Source organism: Lycorma delicatula, chromosome 11, assembly GCF_047948215.1.
Source record: "Lycorma delicatula isolate Av1 chromosome 11, ASM4794821v1, whole genome shotgun sequence".
Lineage (NCBI taxonomy): Eukaryota > Metazoa > Arthropoda > Insecta > Hemiptera > Fulgoridae > Lycorma > Lycorma delicatula.
Window position 1 is genome coordinate 75,694,388 of NC_134465.1, and position 24,942 is coordinate 75,719,329.

At 30.4% G+C, this 24,942-nt stretch overlaps 1 protein-coding gene across 7 annotated transcripts in view; it reads left to right on the forward strand.

The window, feature by feature from the left end:
- Positions 1 to 1,647: 1,647 nt before the first annotated feature.
- LOC142332538 (NEDD8 ultimate buster 1-like) overlaps positions 1,648 to 24,942 on the forward strand; it is a 63,060-nt gene continuing 39,765 nt past the window's right edge. For 4 of the 7 annotated variants that reach the window (XM_075378986.1, XM_075378988.1, XM_075378987.1 and 1 more), the window contains exons 1-6: positions 1,648 to 1,938; positions 5,939 to 6,213; positions 11,524 to 11,644; positions 15,021 to 15,116; positions 24,076 to 24,233; positions 24,388 to 24,584. In XM_075378986.1, coding sequence (XP_075235101.1) covers positions 1,792 to 1,938; positions 5,939 to 6,213; positions 11,524 to 11,644; positions 15,021 to 15,116; positions 24,076 to 24,233; positions 24,388 to 24,584 — 994 coding nt within the window. In that variant the 5' untranslated portion in view covers positions 1,648 to 1,791. Of the gene's footprint in view, positions 1,939 to 2,153; positions 2,499 to 2,763; positions 2,791 to 5,938; positions 6,214 to 11,523; positions 11,645 to 15,020; positions 15,117 to 24,075; positions 24,234 to 24,387; positions 24,585 to 24,942 lie in introns of those variants that run through there. The other 3 variants (XM_075378989.1, XM_075378991.1, XM_075378990.1) reach the window with 3 other exon arrangements.

A 24,942-nucleotide genomic window follows, 5' to 3' on the forward strand; every position in this document is an offset into this window, starting at 1 on the left:
TTTTAAAACTTCTACATAACCTCATAAAGAATCTTCAACTGAACAGTAATATTCTACTTTGCAATCTTTTAAAATACTTTGAAATTTTAGCTTGCAAGCATGTTATTCCGTATCTCATGAATTTTAAATTTTTAAACACTTCTCCTAATCTTTATCTGGATGTTGTAAGAAATTTCAATGTGATTACCTTGCATTTTATTTACTTTAACTGACAAACAAACTTATTATGAATCTTAGTTCTTGTGTTGGGATTAAGCCATGTTAAGTAATTTAGTCCTACAGTGTGGTTATTTTTAACAATAATTTCATGGTGTTATTATAAAATACTATTATCAATTTTCCTTTGTTACGGAAAAATTATATTGGTATTTGATTTAAATGTGCATCCATCTTATAGAGCAATCAAGTTTTTGTTCTACAAGGAACATGGCAATGACTGCTGGTGTAAGTACCCTGTAACAAGCAAGGTTTTGTTCAGATAGGGTTAACCCTAGTCCTACTTGTGATCTTTTCAGAGTGGGGGTCAATGTTTTTCTAATTGCTTGCATTTGCGTAAACGATCCAGCAGCAGCTAAGAGGTCCAAAAGGAAATAGTAAGACAATCAGGTCTTCAGTTCCTTGTATTTTGCTGTGGGCAGTCATCACATTTGTGGACTTGCTATAAATAATAAGAAAAATTTTCTTAAGTATGAAAATTATTTCAGCAATTAGTTTTTCAGATAAAATTAAAATCAGTGTAAATTTCAAAGGAAAGATAGTCAAAATGACCCTGTAAATGCTCTGGGTTTACTCTTATAAAAGCTGATTTATATTTGGCCTCCCAGTGATAAATAAGTCTCTCATAGCAGCCAATGTTTTTAAAAATACTGCCTAACTTTCATGAAATTTATTATATATAATCCCATCTTTAGTGTATCAGGCACACATGTGCATAATTTTATTTTATGAACTTTAAAAAAGGATGTCATATTCACTAGTTTATACTTCCTACAGCAGAATTATGAAAGCCTATATCGTCTTTCATTTCCAAACTATTTTATTTAAAAGACTCTACCTCAAAAGTACAAGAACTTGATGATATATATACTCTATTGGTCCCAAGAGCTAAAGTGATTTTAAATTAGATACTTCCTTCCGTGAAAGGATGCCCACTCTTTCCTCTTTGAAACTAAATGGTCATTTCAATTGTTATATAAACACTAAGTTTAGTATATTAGTGAAGTTGTATGTAAAAAAATAAACAAATGATAATAACTTTTTTACCAGAATAAATTCATCGACAGAATAATATTGTTTCTGTAAAAATAAAAGAAAGTTTAATTTTATTTTTTTAACTGGGATATTAGGTACGACGCAGTATTTAGGGTATAAGAAAAAACATCAAATAATTTGTTATGTATATTTACATTTGACACTGGAATGAAATATTTACTTAATATTTATATTAACTGGGCATTTAATTATATCGTAAGATTAACTGCGCAAAATTACTGAGCGCACTATCGACTTGACAAACGATTGTATTGGTCGATAATATGTTGGAAAATTACACAACAATTTTTTAATTTGTACAACAGACTATCGTCTATGAATAATATCGATATTTTTGTTGGTATATGTCTTGATATATATATGTCAACCTTCTGTTGATTTTATTTTTAAAAATATTTTTTTGCGTGCGGGTTTTTATTTTAAGCAGTTAGTTTTCCTGGAATAATCTTCCTATAGAGTCACGTTGTGCAATTTTGTTGAGTATTATAGATATATTATACTTTTTGTTATTTAAGCATTATGAGTGAAGATTTGAAAGTTGAATATATTTTATTAAGAATTAGAGCTAAATTAAATAGTGATAATATTAAATTATGGTTACCACCATATCATTTTAAAGATAATGAAAAACCAGAAAAGGAAAATGCTAATTCCCTAGCAATGGAGGTACTTAATATATTACAATAATTTGTTTAATTACGTAGCGAACTCTAACTTTTTTGTTGTGATTTCAGAAGGAAACAACCCCGATTAGCTTATCAGACATAGTATGTTGTAAATTTATGATATAAAAAGCTTTCGTATAGGATTGTTAATTTTTAGGTTATGTTTTGAATGACTTTGAATTTTATAGACGCATATACTTGTGAAGTATGTAACTATTACGTTTACAATATTTTGCGTAAATGTATCTGAACTGCATTATAATGTAGAAAAAGATGTTCCGAGGTTAAGTTTTTGAAGATTTTGTTTTCTTGAAATAATAAATTTGCAATTTACTTTGTAAATGCCAGGCAATAAACAACTGACTATTATTTTTGAGTCTGAAGACAATGAAGTTAATTCCAAAGATAATTTTTGGGATTTTTATTTTGATTTTGCACATTATTATTCTACATAAGCCTTTTAAATACCATATATAATTTAGCATTATAATTTTGCCAAGACATGACTATTCTTTATTTATTTATTTTTTTTTTTTTGTGAATTTGCAAAGACACGTAATGGTACGTAAAAGTAAAAATATTTTTCAACATTGTTTAAAAATATAGAATTTACATTAACAAATGTATAAATCAAATTTATTGTTCAACTATGTAATAAAAGGATTAATTAAGCATTTTAGGACAGATACTTTTTTGTAACAGATTTACTAATAAATTAACAGATTCCATGTAATTTGAAAGTTCTGTCTTAAATTAATTTTTCTTTAAAATTAACTCATCTTCTAAACCCCCAAAAATATACTGCAAGAACTTTTCACAACTATAGTACAATCCTTCCTCAATGATATTACAGGTGGGTTTTTGCTTTAACACTTGCCTAAGGGAATAATGTGTAATCATACAGTATATTTGATCGGTGTTATGTTTGTTAAGTTTTTCTTTTTGAATTAGATGTTTGCTAATTTTTTATTGTTCAAATTGTGAAATGTTCAATATGCTCTAAAATCAGAAAAATATTTCTATATTCTTTTTAACAAAAACAACATAAAATGGGTTCTCAATAAGCTGACTGAAATTGCTAACAGTTTGAAAAATCATCTCAAAAAAACACATACCCTATAACTTTAGTCATTTATAATGTTTAATCATTTTTAATGTATTAGCTGTTTAATGAATTATTGTGTTTTTGTTCATGATAGTTGGTGAACAAAGTTATTATAAACATTTTATTTACAAACTGAAGAAAATTTAATGTAATTGTAATAATTACCCTTTTAGTTTAAGGAGTTTTGTTGATTTAAGTTTTCATATGGATCTAAGGGTAGAGTTTGTGTGGGAAATCTGAAGATTTTTTGTCTGATGTGTTTCAGTTTATCTAATGATTCTGGTATTTGTAATGGCTGCAGCTGGGGGACATGCTTCTCCTCTTTTGTTTAATTTTGTTTAGAATCTGTCATCAAAAAATTAGAGCTGATGGCAGAAGGTTCATCTTTGAACAGAAACATTCATGTGATAACAGTTTGAATGTAGTAGGCAGCAGTATAAATATAGTTGAAAAAAATACAAAAATCATTATTCAGTATGGAGAAAGAATTGGTTTCAGTGTGAGAGAAGGGAAGTCTTAAGTATATGGTGACAGATAGGAACTCAAATGCTTAGGTTAATCTTCACGTGAAGGGGAAGTCTTTTGAAAGAATTGATGAATTTAAATATCTAGGGATGATCTTAACAAGCTGTATAGAAATTGATAAGAAGATTCAGAAAATATTATCTTTGAGAAATGCTTGTTTTTATTCCATGATTAAACTTTTGACCTCTTAATTACTATCAAAATCTGGTAAAATTAGGATATATAAAAAAATAACTTTACCAGTTTTCTTGTATAATTGTTAGATCTGGTAGCTGAAATTAGTGGATGAAAGAACATTTGAGAATAACATTCTAAGAAAAATGTTTGATCCTATAATTGACAAATATACTAAGCAGTGGAGGAAGTGCCACAACTTTGAGCTTCATTGATTATATTTAAATCCATATATTGTAATGACTAAAAGTTATTGATTGCACTGGTTGGCACACTTTACACTAATGGGAAACGCAAGAGTAGAAGAAAAGGTATAGAGTTTTAATTGGGAGATCCAATGGAATAAATTGTTTGGGTAGATCCAGACACATTGGAAGATAATATTACGTTTAATAGGGGGTGTAGGGTTCAAGATAGGGATAATTGGTGAATCTTGTTAGTGTGGCTATGAATTTTTAAATAACTGTGTCCATAAGTTACTTACTGCGTAAGTAAGTAAGTTTAAATAGTTGCTATTGAGGTCTTTTATTTGTTCATTTTGTCTTTGTTTAAAATTCTAACCTGTTTGCTATAGTAAAACATTGTCTAATTGAAACAGTTTTTTTTAGTATTGTAAGGGAATTATGTTTGTTTGATGTTCATATTCTGTGTGATGATTTTTTTTTATTTATTGAGAAAACTGTATTGTATTCAGATTTCTTTTAATATGTGAATATTTTAATCTAACTTTTTAACTTTAATGTGAATTTACCCACAAGAAAATCTTTATAAAATATTATATACCCTATTAACTAACTGATATTATTATCTGACCTTGATAACTCATCTTTTTCAGTATTCGTACCCAATCTGGATGTTTTCAGTTAGTGGCATTCCATTATCAGTCATTTAAAAAAAATAAAAAATAGTTTTTTGAAATGAACTATGCTTTATTTTTCTCTGTACAAAATGGAAAAAAATTCTTCTATTCTATTTCTGCATTTATCATTTTATTTATTGTCATTATTGGTTAGATAAATTTAATAAATCATATTTGTTAATTATATGTTGACCTATTGTTGATTATATACTTATAAATTTATGAAATTTTATTATAAAAGATGAATAAATAGCTGATTAAGTCAATAATAGTTATTTTTAGAAGATTAAAAAAGAGAGGTCCATATTAATAAGCTGAACATATCAATAATTTCATATTATACCCTGTGTTGCTGTGGAAGGCTTTTAAGTATTTAATTTTGTATTTGAATTAGTGTACAAAAAGTAAACTATTTCATAATTATTTATTTACTTATACAACTTTGTCAAATTTAACTATTTGAAAAATATTTATTTCCATTGTTAATATGCTTCCAATAATTTATTTCATTGCTGGAATACATTCTGGTAAGGAGTTGGTCCATGAAAGAGTTTATGGACTGGGTTACTTCTGAATATGACTTTTGATGTTGCAACCACGTAGAAAATAACTCATAATGAACAACACTGTTCTGATAAAACACAATCATCATCACCATAACCTTATTTGAATTTCTTTGGCTTGATTAATTTGAAATGTTGATACCGATTATAATACTACACATGGCTCATACATTCATCCCCGTTAGTTTCATGCAATATCCTCAGATTTTACAAAACATATTTTAATCAAAACTTTTCACAAACCTGTTGCTTTTCAAGAAATCCTCATTTAGTTTACATCACATGTATGAGATTCAACCTTATTTGCACACTTGCTGATTGGAAATGAAACTACGTAATGACGTGTTAGCACAATATTGTTTCTAAAGAATCCTACTTTGCAACATCACTTGTGGATTAGCAAGTATTAGTACACTGACATCCTATTTCAAATGTCTGGTTTCATTTTTAGATTAGCCTCATATTCTACAGCAAATTTTTCTTCTACCAAAAAAGGCTTAGATTAAGGAATTTGCTTTACACTTCACCAGAACTATGTTGAATGTAAAATTGGTAGATTAAATTATATGTTTTTCTAGACCTTCACTGAAATGTTAAATGATTGTATATGAACAAAAAATTCCTAACCAAATCGTTGAAATTTGTTTTTTGAAAATAAAAATTATTTTGTTGTATCATGTTTTTATGCCACTTTTTGAGTTTTTTTATTCATTTTTATGTGTTATTTTTGTTTTTATATGTATTAAATATGCTGTGTTTTTTTGTTTTATTTCAGAATTTAGCCAATAAATACAGTAATGAATTAGATATAGATAAGAATATCTGTATTACTGCCTTACAAGAACTACAAAAACATGCACTTGATAAATTGCATGATAAAGAAGTATATCAAGAAACTGGTGTTGCTATTATAAAAGTGAAACTCTCTGGTAATATTGTACCTGGAAACATTACAAATAGTCGTATATTGTCGATACATACCACTTTATCAAGTTTAACAAGTTCTTTACAAAAAGCTGTTAGTGAACAAATTGATGTTACTCCGGAAAAGTAAGAAATTTTTGCATTGTTTTTGTATTAACTCATTCATGTTTGTTAGTAAACTAATATATTTAAGATTTTTTCAAAAAAATCTTTCATTTCAACTTTTGCTGTCTGTTTTACGCATAGGTTTATGGTTGAGCCTATCATATTGATTAATCTGTGGTCTGTTATTAATAAATTTAAATACATTTTAAAACTTTATGTATATAAAAACAAATAATAACATAAAATACCTTTTTTCACTTTCCCTTTATGGAATTGCTGTTGGAGCATTGCCTCTGATAGGGGAAGTATACAGCCACCAGATGCCGTTATGTGGAGTGCCTGTGATCTCATTGCGCTAAGACAACCCCCACACGGTCAGGGGTCCTCTAAGCACACAACCGCGATTTGAGGCATGTAATTTTTTTTTCACCCTACTGAAGCATGTAATCTGTCATTCACTTTCTTAATATAGTCCTCTATAGCCTTCCATTCAAGGGATCCTGTCATCATAATTCTCGTGTCTTGTAGATTAAACATGACCTCTGTGCCCAAGGCTTCCAGCATCTCTTGGTGTTCATTCTCAAATCATGTACACCTAAAATAAACATGTAGAGGGGTCTCCTCCTCAGCAGACATGGGACAAAGGTCTGAGTGGTCCAAACAGAATCTGTACAAGTAAGCTCTATAGCCTCCATGACCCGCCAGGAACTGTGTTAAAAGAATAACCCAGCAAGCCATGAGTCCTTCGGTACCAGCTTCTAATATCTCCAACAATGTGGTGCGTCCACCGCTCTTTCGTCCCCTTGTCCCACTGCTTTGCCAGATTCCTAACAACTCCTCTTTAATATCAGCAGAAATTCTCCTCTTATCGGTAGGATATAGAGTTCCCAGTGCTCGGAGTCTCTTCCTTTGCTCAATCAGCAGTTCTATAGGTAAAAGGCTAGCCAAGACCTTGGCCACCTTCTTAGAAACTGCAAGATAAGCGGTTATCGTAAACATCATCTCCTGTGTGAAGCCTCGAGCAGTTCGAGCAGCAGTCTTCTCCACAACTGGGTCGGGCCATTGCAGTTGGGTAAGAGACCAGGATCCAACCTCATCATCTTCTCCGCTTTGGTGGCAGCCGCCTCGATGGCTTGTGTTCTAAACCGGATCCTCATGTCAACAACTTAAAATACTTAACATTGTTGTGTCTGCAGCAGTTAAATAATAGGTTATATGTTCTCTTATCCTTGGTTTCCATGTTTGTTTCTGTTTTTATTTTATTAAGGAGTCATTTCAAGAATTTCTCTGATAATAGAATTTGGGAATATATTTACCAAATCATAAATGTGATTTTAATTAAACATACCATGACTGTGAATTTCAACAAAAAAAATAAATTGTAAGTGGTGAAAAATGTTGTTGATGTTATTGAAAGCAGAAAACCAAATTTTACTGTGAAAATTTTATGTGGAAAATTGATGATAATTCTGTTTCACAGAGTTTTCAGTTTTATAAATGTATATTTTTTAACAAAAACTAAAAATAAATTCAATAACCTTTGCAATTAAATTAAGCTTATCATTGTACAGTACATCCAAGATGTCACACCCCTTCCTGCAATTAACATGCTCTTCGAGCAGTCTCTATTAAAATTTATTCCTAAAGAATGGCAGAACGTAATATAATATAGTCAGCAATGCATGATCATATTACAAAAAAAAACTTGAATATGAAACGTTTTTGACCATCTTTTATGAATGAATTATCAAGTAGAGACATGGAACAGCATGTTGCCTGCTGTTTTTCATTAGCACAATTTTCCACACAAGAAGCCTGTTTTCTGATGAATGCATTACTTATTGCAGTTCACAAACCAAGAATATGGTTTTCTGGGCTAAGGATTACCCTTATTCTGCTTCTGAGTCAGAAAGGAACCCATCATCTCTCATGATAATGGCTGGGATTATATCTTGATATTTGTCCACACCTTATTTTATTTCAAAGAATGTCATGATGATTCTTACTTCCAAAAACAGGGAAGATGGTTAATAATTTGACTTTAAAAAAAGACTATTGTGGAACGTTTCTAGATACAGAAAGATGAAGCTCCAGCTGATTTTGCTCTTTGAGTTTGTGATTTCTTAAACAAACAATTTCCATGCTGTTGAATCAGCTGTGGTTCATAAACATCATTAGCCCTAATACAGTACCCACCATGAAGCCCCTACCTTACCATACTCACAACCAGTTTTGAGAAATATTTAAGGCCTATGTATCTCAACTTCAGTATATAACAAGTAAAAAATTACTACAGTGAGAAGGAAGCTTTTCAAACAGTAACTCCAGAGAAGCTGTACAACATATTAAGGAAAGCATGGAAATGCATTGCTCTTAAGTTTAGTGATTGAGCACATATTTATCCACTATAAATGTATATAAATGTTAAAAATATGTATCAATTCACAATGTATATTTACTAGGATTATGGGGATTTCTCAGAAATGCTGTATGTATAATTCTGAAAATTAAGCGATTTAATTGTATAAATTTAAATAATAATTGTATTGCAAAAGTATTGTGTCATTATAGATTTTCATAATTATATTTATTAATTATTTAATAGTAAAGGAGAAGTGCAACCGTAACAAATTAAGGTGGACTTAAGTTACAATTGAATTCAACTTAATTGGTTAACTTGTTTATGAAATATCTCAAAGTGTTATGTACCAACTGCTGCTAATCCCACATTTGCAGTACATGTATAACTTGCATAAAATTGACAAAAAAAAAATCATGTCTTTGTGTCATCTTCTACTTACTTGATTGCCAGCCAGTTAAATCAATTTGATTTTTACTTTTATAGAAATTCTTTGGTATGTTCTGTGACAAACTGATTTCATCTAGTTTTTTTATAGTTTATGTTGTTGCTTTTTTGTATATGTTGACAATTTCTGTACTACAATGATAGTGTCTCTGCCTTTCATCCTGAAGTTCTGAGTTTGAGTCCTGCTAGACATGGCATTTATATACAAAATATATTATCATCTGTGTAGTAGCTATTGTTGGTTATCAGCTTGTCATCACTATTGTAATATAAGAGATTAATGTATTTGTATAAGTTAAAAATATTGTGAAAGGGGTTAGTGAATTGAAGAATTATCAACTATTATAGATGTTCAACTGTATATAATATATTACTAGGATTGTGGAAAAAGATAATTAAAACAAATGTCTGCTGTTTTGATTAACCACCTTTTGCCATTTATCGAGGTAAAAATCATAATCCTGTTATAGCAGAACTCCTAACATGTAAACCCCAATGTGGTGGTGTACCATCTTTTTAGAAATAAACATTGGGTTTCTGATATTCAATTCATGGTACTGCATATTCCTGTAATATGTTTAGATAACTAGCGTTAGTTACCAACCATTGGCTCTATGAATAGTCTGATCACTTTTCATAAGCATATAACACACTGCAAACATTATTTTTCAGGCTATCACATGTTTGTCAAGCAGGATGAGGGTTCTTGCTACCCCAAATCTGACAATTGCAATGGTTAATGTGATTAAAAACATGGAAGGTAGATTCATCAGAGAAGATTATTTTTTCAAAAAATGCATTATCTTTGTTCACTTTATCAAGAATTTTAACCACAAAATTGTAATGCCATGGTTTATCATCATCTTCAATTGCATATACCGACTGAATTTCTATGCTTAGAAGTTTTTAGACACTGGTGTAAAACCTTCATGATTGTCAGTTGTAGTATTTCTGGTTCTAAACTCAAATGACAAGTCGATTTATCCAGACTTTTCTGAAAAGTTTCTATTACTTGACCCACAACTTTCTTGGAGATGGAAAGTTTGCCAGTAACTTTTCTGTTCACTACACTTTCTGTATTCTTAAAATGTTATTACCAGTATTTAATAGAATCTTAATTAGGAGGATCATGGCCGTACTCTAAACGAAAACGTCTACAAACAGTAATATTAGATTTACTTTCATGAAACCACATTACAAGGGTAAATCAAATTTAAATGAGAATTTTGCTATTCTACGCAGCAAGCAGTTCCAAGTTGGATGTGGAGTGGGGGTTAATGTTCAGTGTGTTGACCAGCTTGGTTAGCTCCTCCGCTCTGTTCTGTCGTCAGTACACCCATGAGTGCGCAAGAGGTTTTGTTGTCTGTTGCACAACGTATAATCATAAAGTTTTTAACTGTTGAAAACATTAAACCCGTGGAAATTTTAACTTGTTTAAAGGTACAGCTTGAGGATACTACAGTGTCCCAGAACCAAGTTTATATATGGACCAAACAATTTAAGGGTGGATAGGAAAGTGTAGAAAACAAAAGTCATGATCCAAGGTAAGTCTCACAGCTGACAACATCCATATCGTTCAAGAGCTTATTGAAGGTGATCACCGGTTCACTGTTGAAGAAATCGGATCAGAAGTGGGTATCAGCTGTGGGAGTGCTCAATCCATTATCACTGATCATCTTGGCTTTAGAAAAATTAGTGCTCAATGGGTTCTGAGGTTGTTGGTTAAAAATCAAAAACCAGGTAAGTTTGGAGATTTATGAGAGTCTTCTGAATCAATTTCGGCAAGAAGGGGATGATTTTTTAAGGTGTATTGTTACATGTGATGACACATGGGTCCATCATTACACTCCGGAGTCAAAAGTGGCAATTGAGGTATGGCGAAGGAAGTATGAGGGCTGTCCAGTGAAAGCCAAAACCTGTCTTTTAGCCGGAAAAGTTCTTGCAATGATTTTTTTTTTCACTTCCACGGAAGTTTATTCATTGATTTTCTCCACAATCAAGAAACTGTGAATGCGGCTTACTATTGCCAGCTGCTAGTCAACGAAAGCCACCTACTGAAACAGTAGACACTTGGTATGCCCATCAGAGATGTCATCCTTCATGTGGATATTATTAATTAATAAATTTATTAAAAAAAATTACCGTTTATATATGATTCACCCTTGTACACACGTTGCTTTTCCAAGTTTCTCCAAATATCATTTAAAATATATTTGTAATAATTTACACATTTATTAGATACAGTGAGCTTGTGTCACTGCTCACGTACTGTCTTGAGTTACAGCACATCTATTATGGCCTAGATGTTGTAACACATGATTGTACCAACTTCAGTGAGTAATTAATATTAACCTTTGTTCTGATTACTGATCATATAAACATACATAATCTTTGAATGTTCAATATATTATCAAAAAATTAGTTAAAAAAAATTAGAATTTGGTTTAAAAATTATTATTAAGTAGGACTTATGGTATAGAGTAAATTTCTAACCTTTATTTATTTATTTTTTTCTTTTGTTAAAGAGTAAAACTGATATTTAGTGGCAAAGTTCTGGTAGATTATATGACCTTAGAGGCTCAAGGTCTTAAACATGGTGTACAAATAATGGCAGTAATTTTATCAGAAAACCACTCTGACCTTCAGGTATGTTATTTATAGATTTTTTTTGTAGATATTAATATTTTAAAAATATTACAGAATCATGCACTTTACAAGATGCTTCTTCAACTTAGTTCCATCTTACTATAAAATAACTGTTTCAGTGTATTAAACATGTTTCAGTTTTCATTCTTTTGTAGACACATTCTGGCTTTTTGACAGCTATACTCGTTCCTTATGTTATCTTTTTCTTTCATATTTAGCCTCTGGAAATCACTGTCAGGTATTACTTCAGAGGATGATATTTATGAGTATAAGTGAAGTGTAATCTTGTGCAGTCTCAGGTCAATCATTTCTGAGATGTGTGGTTCATTGAATCCCAACCACCAAAGAACACCAGTATCCACGATCTAGTATTCAAATCCATATAAAAGTGACTGCCTTTACTAGGACATGAACATTGGAATTCTAGACTTTGAAATCAGCTGATTTGCAAAGACGTGTTCACCACTAGATTAACCCGGTGTGGGTTCCTTATGTCCTAACTATTATTTTCTTGCCATATTCTTCTAAGCGTCTTATAATTTTTAAGTAATTTCTTGAATATCTTAAAAAACACTGACAAATTATAAACCTTAAAAAAATTCTACCTTGAACTTTTGAAGTGGAAGGCCAGCTGGACCAGGGGTCATCTTTGATTGATTTGTGGCCATCTTTGGATGTACAGCTTGAAAGCTGTTTCTAAGAGTTCTTTAAGTATCCAAAGGTGATTTCCCGGTATTCAAATGAAATTTGACTCGAAACTTGTTATGTTTTTTCATCCATTTTGTGAAATCAATAATCTGCCAAGAATTAAAAACTTGTCTTCACTCGCCAGGATACTACTCTCTACTGAACAAAGATATCGCAGTGATTTTTTCAGTAAGTTTCAAGGATAAAACAAGTTTCCCCTTACACATCTGCAGGCAAACCCCCCCACCTCTTCTTATTGAGCATTGGCAGCACCTGTCTTAAAATTGTCCAATCACATCCCATTATATATGCGTCTGTATATTTTTTTTGATGCTGTAATATATATGAAATAATTAGTGAATGTGCATTAATATAATAGTAAATTATTTTTATGTAACTGGATAAATAATACTTAGCCGGTAAAGAACTGATACCAGTATATTTGAACTCTGCATATATGCAGCTTGTAACAGATTAATTACTGCAGTTCATCAAATCCATGTATGAATATCAACCACTGTCTTTATGAACTTTGCGATTTTTTGTGAATGCTTTTACCTTAGATAGTCTGCCAAACTCAACCTCTCCACACCAGGCAAATCATTTTTAAAAAGTTATGAAATTTTTTTTTCTTTTAAAGTTATTTTTTATATTTATAATTACTGGAGATATCTTCTATGTAATTCTACATTTACAAGAAAAACTGTTTTTAAAAAAGCATAATTGAGATTTATAAATACATACAGAATGATTTTTATTTATATTTAAAATAGATTGTCTTACTTATATGTGGTGTATTTGTATGGTCTTAATGATATATATTAAATGATACTATGTACTGTTGGAGAAATTTTATAGATATAAGGATTTTTTTTTTAGAAAAAACTAACTTGAACATTTTAGTAAAAAAATATCATTCAGCAAACTAAATTATCATTGGAAACGTTCATGTAAAAGACTTAAAAAATTATTTTAGAAAACCCATTAACTACTTATTTAAAATAAAGAAGTTTTAATTTTACCTGAAAATTTAGGAACATTTGAACTAGTTTTATAAAAACTTATGTGAATTAGACAGTTTATTTTTTGCGTCAAGGATTTGAAGCATGAAATCCATTCGTTTTCTCATCCTTCGTTTTCTTCATGGGAATATAACTGAATTTAGAATGCAGTGTGATCAGGTACATCTTCCCTGGTTAATATTTCACCCACCATGACGTGTTCAGTACATAACTTCATCTTACATCTTCCCTGGTTAATATTTCACCCACCATGACGTGTTCAGTACATAACTTCATCTTCTGTTCTTCACAATCTTCATATTGCAACCTATATCTTCACTATATAAATCCGGTTGGATAGATTTTTTTTAAATCAGTAGAAGCATCAAAGGAGCATGTTTTAAAGACAACAGAGCATGTACTAAGGACTGTATTGGACAATGCACAAATTTAGAATTTAACCTAAAAGCTAAACCATAAGCATGTAGGACACACAATTAGCAAAATCCTTTATATGTGATCTGGAGGTTTACCTGACAAGCTCATTCCTGATGAGTTATTTTCCTTAATTTGCTCATCATCATACTCACACAAACCACAGTCCGTCTGACCTAATTACTAACTGTAATTTATCAAGCCATACATTACTTACGAGCAAAGTACATGGACTGTATCTTAACTTACCTAAGTATATGGACTGTGACTTCACTAATTGTTGTCACTTTATATTTAATGATAGAGTTGTAACTAAAGTGTAATTCAACAATATCTTTCAAATACATTTGTCTTAGATACTAGACAAAGGTATTGATTTTCTAGTTAGGTACTACCTAACTTTTGTTAGATATTTATATCTAACAAAATTCATCATATACTTTCCCGACTTAACAACACCAGTTGAGTTTTTTATTTGTTTTCTCAACTGGAAAATCCTCTGGATGGTGAAAAATACAATAATGCTGATGACATATTGACCAATGTGATAACGTCATCATAAATTCATCACCAGTGCAATGAAGCATTGAAAAATGCTTTGGAGGGGAATAGATATAACAATGCCAATTACATGATGGCCAGTGTGATGAGGGAATGGTTTCTTAAAGTGGATATCAGGAATATTTCCAATAAATTTATAGTTGGTAAAAGTGTGTAGCTACTGAAGGAAACTACTTTATAGGAAATGTACACTAAACAATTTTTATGTGGGGAATTTTTTGAACCTATCCTTTATAATTAAGCTACATAAGATTAGATTTGAGAACATAGTTTTTGTATTTTGTTGTGGTACCATAATAGTAGCTGTTTTGATCCTTAGAGATTGTATCATTTACTTGTTTGTAAAGATATATATATATATATATTAAAAATATATATATATATTAAAAATATATAAATTTATATATACAAATAAATATATATTATGACATGTCTATGTAAGTCTATATATATATATATTGATATATTAATTAAATTAAATTAAATTAACTTTTATTAACTATTATTATTTTAATTAACTATTAACTTAAATATTAAATATATATATTAAAAATATATAAATTTATATATACAAATAAATATATATTATGACATGATGTCTATGTAAGTCTATATATATATATATATATATATATATATATATATATATATTGACTCAGTTTCTTTTTTATATAATTATCTGTTTTTTTAAGGAATATGAAAAAAGAGTGAAAATGTTGGAAACTATGAAAGATGATGTTAAGTTATTGACTAGAAGAGTTGATAATGAAGTAGATCCCTATTTACAGGTCAGTAAAAGCTTACTCCTATTTAATAAAATTGAGTTTTTGTGTATGCCCTTCAGGTGATGTAATAATGTCAAGTAGTCTGCACATTATAGTTCCAAAAGCAGGTATAGGTTGTGTGAGGTTGGATAATTTGAAATGTTTTGAAAGACAATGTTCTAACATTGTCAATTTTATGTATATTTTAAATGTATGTTGATTTTTTTTTTTTTTTTAATAATTATCATTTAATGATTTCTTGACCTAGTTAATACATCTCTTCAGTTAACTAGGCTGTATGATTTTGGTTCTCTTTTTGGATTCATTATGTTTTGCGAGAATTTGAACCAAAACAAGTTTTTGTAGCTCTTCAACTGATTTGTCTGTTTTTTTTTGTTTTTTTTTTTTTATGAGTAACAGCATTAACTGACAAGTATATATTTTTTTATTACCGTAGAAATTTATTATAGAGGTGTTCTGTCTACTCAAACTTGGATCAGAGTTTTAAAAATGTTGTTAAATTCTTAATTCTAAAATATATGCTAGGGTGAAAATAAAATGTTGTATAACTTATAACACTTGCTCTTATATTTTCTTTTCAATGAATAGTTATTAATAAAACCATTATTGAAGTATAAGGTTTTTCCAAGTGGTTGTATACCAATTCATATGAGTATCATTCTGGTTGAATGTGGGAAAGAAGTTTCACTGGATTGGCTGGAATAAAATTTTCTAGATCTGTGGTTAAGAATAAATTAATTATAATTGTAAATATTATTAGTTAATTGTTATTTCTATATCATTAATGAATGAGTAGAACGGAATGTTTTTTGCTCTTATTGATTTGATGATCCTGTTTCATGTAAAAAAAATTATATGTGCTCTAATTATTACTGGTAAAATGAATGGTAAAATAAAGTGGAATGCATAAAAAAATCTCTTTAAAGTTGGATTTTCTACTGCAAAACTTACTCCGATTCCTTGAATAATTTTTTCTCCTGCATAAGGGATTGCTGAAAAATTACTGTTACTTCTCAAAATATGTTACCCTCAAGGTAAAAGATAGCCTAAAAATGATTTTTATTGTGGTTTATTGTTTGGAGTCTAATAGACTCCAAAATTAGATTAATTAAATAGGTAAAAAAAAAAATTAGTTGAGTTTTATAGAATTGTGAAACCCCTATTCAAGGGGACTATTTTAATGATTCTAATGTGTTTAAAATTATTATTATTAAATAAATTAAAATCATAATTCAACAATTTTTTTTCAGAATTGGGGAATGTAGGATTAAAAAGGTTTTTTTGTGACTTTTGCACAAAAAAAATTTTTTTTTTCTTCAGTCATTTGACTGGTTTGAATGCAGCTTTCCAAGATCCCTTATCTAGTGCTAGTCGTTTCATTTCGGTATACCCCCTATATTCTACATCCCTAACTATTTGTTTTACATATTCTAAAAGTTGCCTGCCTACACAATTTTTTCCTTCTACCTGTCCTTCCAATATTAAAGCGACTATTCCAGGATGCCTTATTATGTGGCCTATAAGTCTGTCTCTTCTTATAACTATATTTTTCCAAATGCTTCTTTCTTCATCTATTTGCCGCAATACCTCTTCACTTGTCACTTTATCCATCCATCTGATTTTTAACATTCTCCTATAGCACCACATTTCAAAAGCTTCTAATCTTTTCTTCTCAGATACTCCGATCGTCCAAGTTTCACTTCCATATAAAGCGACATTGCAAACATATACTTGCAAAAATCTTTTCCTGACATTTAAATTAATTTTTTATGTAAACAAATTATATTTCTTACTGAAGGCTTGTTTCGCTTGTGCTATTCAGCATTTTATATCGCTCCTGCTTCGTCCATCTTTAGTAATTCTACTTCCCAAATAACAAAATTCTTCTACCTCCATAATCTTTTCTCCTCCTATTTTCACATTCAGTGGTCCATCTTTGTTATTTCTACTATATTTCATTACTTTTGTTTTGTTCTTGTTAAATTTAATAAATAATTTTTAGGCATTTATAATTTAAAATTTAAAAAAAAAATTGATATGGTGCTCCCTAACTCCAGGGGGAGTAATTGGGTAAAATTAATCTTAAAATAATGTAAAAGTGGGATTGTACAGCAAAGTGACAGTACTAAATTGAAAAAGTAAAAATATATAGTCATAATTTTAGATAAATTCAAATGTGATTTTTTAGGAAGGGGTGGCAGTTTTTTGTAACTATACCAACAAACAATCCTATCCCCAAACATTAGGGATAATGAAATATCAATACTGCCACATTTTAAACACAATGAGTATGATATATTGTGTTTTTAAACTTTTGCCATGTATTATAGAATTGGAATAAAGGAAAATGTTTATAATAATCTAAAGGTTCATTTGTGTAGGGAATATTCATGTAAGAATTTCCTATTAACTTTTTCTGAAGCAGGAAATATCTAAAAAATAAAAAAACAAATTCATTTTTTGGGTCTGGAGATTAATATTAAAAAATATTTGGGAAATTTGTTATCATCTTAAAATTGTTGGCTTCAACTTTTGTAAGAAAAGTGTTTTGATAAAATGCTTCATAAACATTTTTTTATTTTATTTTGACCAAAAAACTTGCACCTTTTTCCAATTTTTACAAAAATTTAATATAATAAATTCCCCTGAGGACGGCATCTTCTTTCTGCGAAGTTGAATTTTTTCTACAAAGAAGAAAATCTATTTATAAATAGATTTTCTTCTGAGTCCTGAATTATTAAACTTCAAACAGGCCAATATACGAGGCTGCACGCACAACAGAAACAGTTAAAAAATAAGGGCTGATGAGTTATAAATAGCGATCAGCAACATTGATTGGTTTGCACATGTACAGTAGCTTTAAATAGTCTGTTGGGCATGTAACCGCCACATTTGCCGTTAGTTCATTATTGTTTGCCTTTGTAAGTCATTGTTAAAATGAGTGTGGTAATAATTAATCCTGCCATTTGTGAAGATTGATCAGTGATTACATTTCTAAAAGCAAGAGAACATAATGCTAGTGAAATTCATCATCAGTTATGTGAAATATATGGGCCTACTGCAATGAGGTAAGGAAAAGTGAGACAATGATGTCATGAGTTTAAGGAAGGGCGTTCAAATGTTCATGATGAACAGAGAAATGACAGGCCTAGTGTCCAGACTGACAATCTTGTTGAACATGTGAATGCAAAAGTGATAGAAAATAGTCGCTTTACAATTAGTAATTTTTCTCTAGAATTTCCACAAGTTTCTAAGATAACTTTCTTGAGAATCGTAGGCTACTGTAAACTGTATGCATGATGGATGCAAAAAATGTTGACAAGTGCTCACAAAGATTACCAAATGACATCTGCATGTGGTTTTCTCTATTGCTTTAGCCATAAGGGAGACAAATTTATTTCGCACTGTCACTAGTGATGAAATGTGGATTTCATATGTCAGTGCTGAGACAAAATAACAATCCTTGCAGCGGTTTCATTCTGGTTCATCTAAACTGAAAAAATTTAAACAAGCCCAATTCAAAGGAAAATCACTTTCTAAACTGAGTCATGCCATTTAAAATCTCTCTGTAGAACCTTACTGTAACTCAAAACCTAATGAATAACAGAAATTTTAGTAAAGTAAGCCTAAATAATAACAAGAGACGATTACTTTCAATAAGAGATAATATAATATAATTTCACATTTTTGTTAAATTTGATTTTTTTTTTAAATGTTTAGATGCAAATATCATAGACAGAAACTTTATTAAAACAATTCATATTTTTTTAAAACACAAAAACAAATTTATTTTTTAAAAATCTACTAAAAAGGATGAAAATTAATAATTAATATAAGAGATATCATAAATGTGCCAAACAAGAGTGCAAAAAGTAATCAAGTCATCAGTACGGAAGAAATGCCATTTTATATACATAATTCTGTAGATAATTTAAGATTACCATTAATCACAGTGTAGGAAAATCAATCATGATACACGTTGCAGTACTGGGTATTTGAAGGTATTAAGTGTAATTAATAAGAGAATAAATGGTACATTGGCACTGTTTGTAGAAATTACAGCAAGGATATATTTTTCCTTCACTCAAGCCAAGAATTGTTTATGTCTGAATTGTTCACATCTTTGGATGACTAATTTGAAATATCAATGCAAATGGTGAGTTTCATTTTTTATTATCCAAATTTTCCTCCATACAGAACAAAAAAAATAAACTTGACCCCTTGATTTGGGAGCTCCCCAATAATTATTTTTCATTCAATGTATGATGTACAATTTAGAACATTAAAAAGCGTTTATACATAAAAAATTTTATTCGTCAAACACATTATCTAATTGTGTTTGTAATTGTTTCATAATGAGATGATGACATTTCATTACTAAGATAAGAGTAATGCTTTTTAATGATTGAATTGCCAAAAATTTGCAATGTAATAAGTTTTTCATGCTTATAATATTATAATTATATAATATTAATTAATTATAATTAATAAGGCACATTTACCTGAGAAAGTCATGTAATATTTTCCCAGATTTTTATCATCTACAGATGGGTTTTCTTCCCTCCTGCTACCTCAATTTTAATATCGAAAATGATTTTTCACCAAAACTCCAGCCTTATAAATTTATAATTTTTGAAATTTGTTTTCTGTATGTTTATACAGAGTGTATCACAAAGTTCTCAGGACTTTCATAAACTATTCTAATTCTTAAAATAATGGGAAAAGTTCATATAACTATTTGTCCTAAAAGGCTTCGTTTACGTGTTAAGGCTGGTGAAGAAGGATTTAGCTCAGATTTCAGCTATCCTTATAAAATGAGGTCGTACTGAATTTTTTAGGACAATCATTAAGAGGTAGAATTATTGATTTCTTATAGATTTTGACCTGAAAAATTAAGTAAAATAGGTCCAGAACCATATCTGTAGTAGTTTTCTTGAGAAATCTGGGATGAAAACCAATAAGTTGGGGTATAAACCCTGTTTTTTTATGTTTGATATGCAATAACTTTGTTAAATGGGTAATAAATACATAAAAAAACGTTTAAACAAAAACTTGTAAAAAATTTAATTCTGAACAAAATTGAGAAAGATAAGTGAATAAAACAGAAAGGTTAGAAAAATTCAAACAGTACAGAAAAATACTTACTTAATGTAAACAAAAACCAAATTCTTTTTTGGTGATGTGAAAAATAAAATTTACCATTAAAAATTGCTTTTAAAACATTTTCTAAAAACTGGAATACAAAACAATTGTAAATAGAAATAAATAAAAATTACTTAATAAATTATTTCAAAATTGGCAATAAAATAACAACAGCTGATTAATAATTTGCAATACTGTATTAGTGTTTAAATTTTCTGTAAGGGACATTAAGTATATCAGGTAATGTGAACTATACTGTCGTTATTGAAGATCTATGAATTTTAGTTTGAATGTGATCAATTTGCCATTGAAGTATTTACAACAAAGGAATACACTGATATTGTCTTCATTGTGGATGTGTGTAATGGTAATACTACAGTTGCTGCAGTAGAATATGAAATATCTTTTTCTGAATCGCAGGATTACAGATCCCAAAACAATTAGCGTGACTTTTTGCATCTTCAGGAAACAGATTCAGTACCTAGTATTCATACCAACTATGAATAATCTGTCCAACATTATGCTGTTATTGGTGAAATCATTATCAATGCAGTTCAGCACAATCCAGGGATCAATGCATGATGTCTTTCTAAGCAGATTGGAGGACACTTAAACAAAACAAGTTTTATCCTTATCATAAACAGCCAGTTCAACATCTAACCCAGGAGACAGTCCACTTCACTTGGAGTTCTGCAACTGGTGGAATACAAATTGACAACTCTACAAGTACGTTTCATTTACTAACGAGGCAAATTTCATTCAAGATGGTGTCAACAACTTATAGAATGAGCATACACGGGCAGAAGTAATCTCTTGTGAAACAGTGGAAGACAATTTTCAACACTGATTTAGCGTCAATGTGTGGTGCACCCTTCGTCACAATCAGCTGTTTGTACTGTTCATATTACCTGGCCGCTTAAATGCTTGAGGTCTATTTGCACTTTCTTCAACAAGAATTGCTGCAACTACTTGAAGATGTTTCTCTAGCGCTGAGACACTGCACTTCTCTTGTGCCATTTCCACTCACCTAAATCATCATTTCCCTGAGAAATCGATCTGTCATAGAAGTCCATGTTCCTAGTCGCCAAGATCACCTGATCTGACACCTTTAGATTTTTGTGTCTGGGAATGGATGAAAAATATTATATACAAAACAAAAATACGTTCTCGTGAGGAATTAATTGTCCACATTATGGATGCCACTGAACAACTTAAGGGCAGTCCTGAACAACTAAAAAGAGAATCAAAAGTGTGCCAGGAAACGTGTTGAAAATGGTGTGTTTTATTTTTGAACATTTACTGTAAACTGGTATGTATAATCCACATTGGTCTAGTGTAATATTTCTAAATAAAATTTGAATTTTTCTACCTTTTTTTTGTTTTATTCAACTTATTTTACAATATTTTATTCAGAATGAAATTCTCTACAAGTTTTGCTTAAAAGTTTTATGTGTTTATTATCCATTTAGAAAAGTTGTATGCCAAGTATAAAAAACAGGGTTTTACCCCAATTTATTGGTGTTCACCGTAGATTTCTCAAAAACTACTGCATATACAGTGCAGTAGTTTCTACTATTACTCTTCTAGGACCTATTTTATTCAATTTTTCCAGTCAAAAACCGATAAGAAATCACTAATTCTGCCACTTAATTAACATCTTAAAAATCTTAGTATGACCTCATTTCATCAGGGTATAACTGAATATTTACGAGATGCGACAATAAAGTAATGAGACTGATCTTTGACCTTGGTCTATAAGCTACTTCTAGTCCAAGCGGCACATTGATGCAACTGCTCAGTCGTGAGTTGTGCTGTAATAAATGAACACGTGTTTGTGTCTCTCGTCACAGAAATGAAACCGCAAAATATTGCGCAACGGTATGCCATTTCTTTTTGCGTTAAATCGAGTGAAAACACGACGACAACTTATGATAAGCTTCAGAAGGCTTTTGGAGAGGAGGTTATGTCAAGAGCTCAAGTTTTTCGGTGGCATAAAATTTTTAGTGAAGACAGAATGAATGTTGAAGATGAAGACCGCAGTGGACGACCATCAACTTCACGGACAGATGTCAACTTGACCAGGGTGCGTGAAATCGTACGATCTGATCGAAGATTATCCGTGAAAATGATCGCAGAAGAACTCAATATCAATCGAGAAACGGTTCGTCTAATATTAACTGAAGATCTTGGTATGAGAAAGATTTGTGCAAAAATGGTCCCCAAAAAGTCATACAGCAAGAAACACGGAAAAATGTGGCAGCCGATCTATTAGAGCAAACGGAAATCAATTCAGATTTGTTGAGCCGTGTTATCACTGGTGATGAAGGTTGGGTTTTTCAATACGATCCAGAGACAAAACGTCAAAGTTCGCGATGGTGCTTAAAGGGATCACCCGGACCAAAAAAACCTCGCATGTCAAAGTCAAAAGTGAAACGCATGCTTGTGTGCTTCTTCGATTCCAAGGGAATTGTTCATAAAGAGCGGGTGTCTCCTGGACAAACAGTTAACCGATAATCTACAAAGAAATTTTAGAAAGACTTCGTAAACGAGTTCTTCGCGTCCGTGCCAACATTGCTGATAATTGGATTCTGCATCACGATAATGCGCCATCCCATACTGCTCTGTCAGTACAGCAGTTTTTCAGTACTAATTTCAGTACTACCACGCCACCTTATTCACCAGATATCGCTCCGTGCGACTTTTTTCTATTTCTAAGAGTCAAAATGGCGGTCAAGGGACACCATTTTCAAACAACACAAGATGTCCAAAAAGCTGTGACGAGGGTCTTGGAGGATATTACAGAAGATGAGTTCCAGAAATGTTACCATCAATGGCAGAAGCGCTGGAATAAGTATGTGCAATCAGAGGGAAACTACTTTGAAGGAGACAACACTAAACATGACTAAAACGGTAAGCAACATTTTTTTCACATCAGTCTCATTACTTTATTGTTGCACCTCGTATATATAGATTAAATGTACACAATTGAAAGTCTGATAAAACATGAACATTACAGAACTTCACAAAATATAACCTTCCCCTTTTTCCCTTTCCTTTTCCCATTTTCCATTTTACCTATTTTAATTTTTACCATATTCCCTTTCACTTTCTCCCATTTCCCCTCTTTTCTCCCCATTCCTTCCCCCATTTATATTCTCCTTGTTTTCCTTTCCCCTTTTCTTTTGTCTTCCTTCCCCTTTCTGTTTTCTTTTCCCATTTTTCCTTTTATCCTTTTTTCTTTTTCCATTTTCCCCTTCTTTTCTTTTATCTTTTTCAATTTTTCCCGTTTCCAATTTTTGCCTTTCTCACTTTTTCCCCACCCATAAATTGTTCCAGTAGTTTTTTAGTCTATAGCACACACATATCAGAAACATTGAAATGGAATCGTAAAATATAGTAGGTATAGTGTGTATTGCTTTTACATCCAACAGATGGCAATGTTTTTCAAAAAAAGCATGTTTTTACCTGTCTCAGGTATGACATCTTAGGTATATAAAAACACGCACATATTCGAATGCAGTGTGTCAAAATTTCAAAGCAATCTGTGAAGAACTTTCGGAGATTGAAGATTTTGAACAATGTAACATTTACATTTTTATTTATATAATAGAATAGGTTATGAAAGTCCTGGGAGAACTTCATGTTCCATTCTGTTATAAAAGATGTAATTCTAATTTTATTTCTATTACTAAATGAAAGAACTACTGTACTCTGCATAGTAAATTGTATTTATATAAAGTAATAGGTTGTTAATAAAAAGTATTATAAAATTTAATAATAAATAAAAATTTTCTTTATTGTTTTTATTAATTTGTAACAGATAACTGACCAGGTTGGTAAAACTCTTGTTCTTCCACATAAAGAGAAAAAAGCTTTGTTATCAGCAATGGCACTACATGAAAAAGGAAAAGCTGCTCTTAAAAAGGATGAATTTGCTCTTGCACTCATATTTCTACTCGAAGCAGATAAGGAATTTAGGTTGGTTGTCATTTATTAACTAAATAATAATTAGTAGTAATATTCTAGTAAATATAGTAAATGGACAGAATATTATATAAATATTTATTGTTTATTAAATGTTATATAAAAAACAAAAATAAACTGTTTATAATTATGTATATTTATTTTACAGTTCTTGTAATTCTCAGCTGCTGAATTCTGTTGATAATTATGCATTACTTAATTTGGATATTGCATGGTGTTATCTTTGTTTGAAAAATGTTACCCAGTTACCAGACGCTGAAGAAAGATTGAAAATATGCGAATCAAAATTCAGATATAGTTATGGTCCTAACTTGGAAAGAGTTGTAGCTTTAAAAGGAAGTTCTGGTAAGTTGATTAGTTTAATACTAGAACAAGGTAGATCATTCTATCTATTCAATGATTATTTCATAAAGGTATACTTAAGTAGATGAAGGAAACCCAGCCTCATCCAGATTGTATTATAGTCGCCGATTACAATTATTGTGTAACTCCCAGATTGGAAATGGAAGTCACTGGAATAGGGTTGAGAGATATCTTTGTACATATCCGACTGAAAAAAATTTGATCTAGACACCACATGACTTCCTTGTATGCCTACTAAATTACATATATACATTTTTTTTAAATGAAAAATGCATAAAATTTTATTTCATTAATAACTTCTCTTTTTTTATTGTTATTATTGAATTATTATTTATTATAT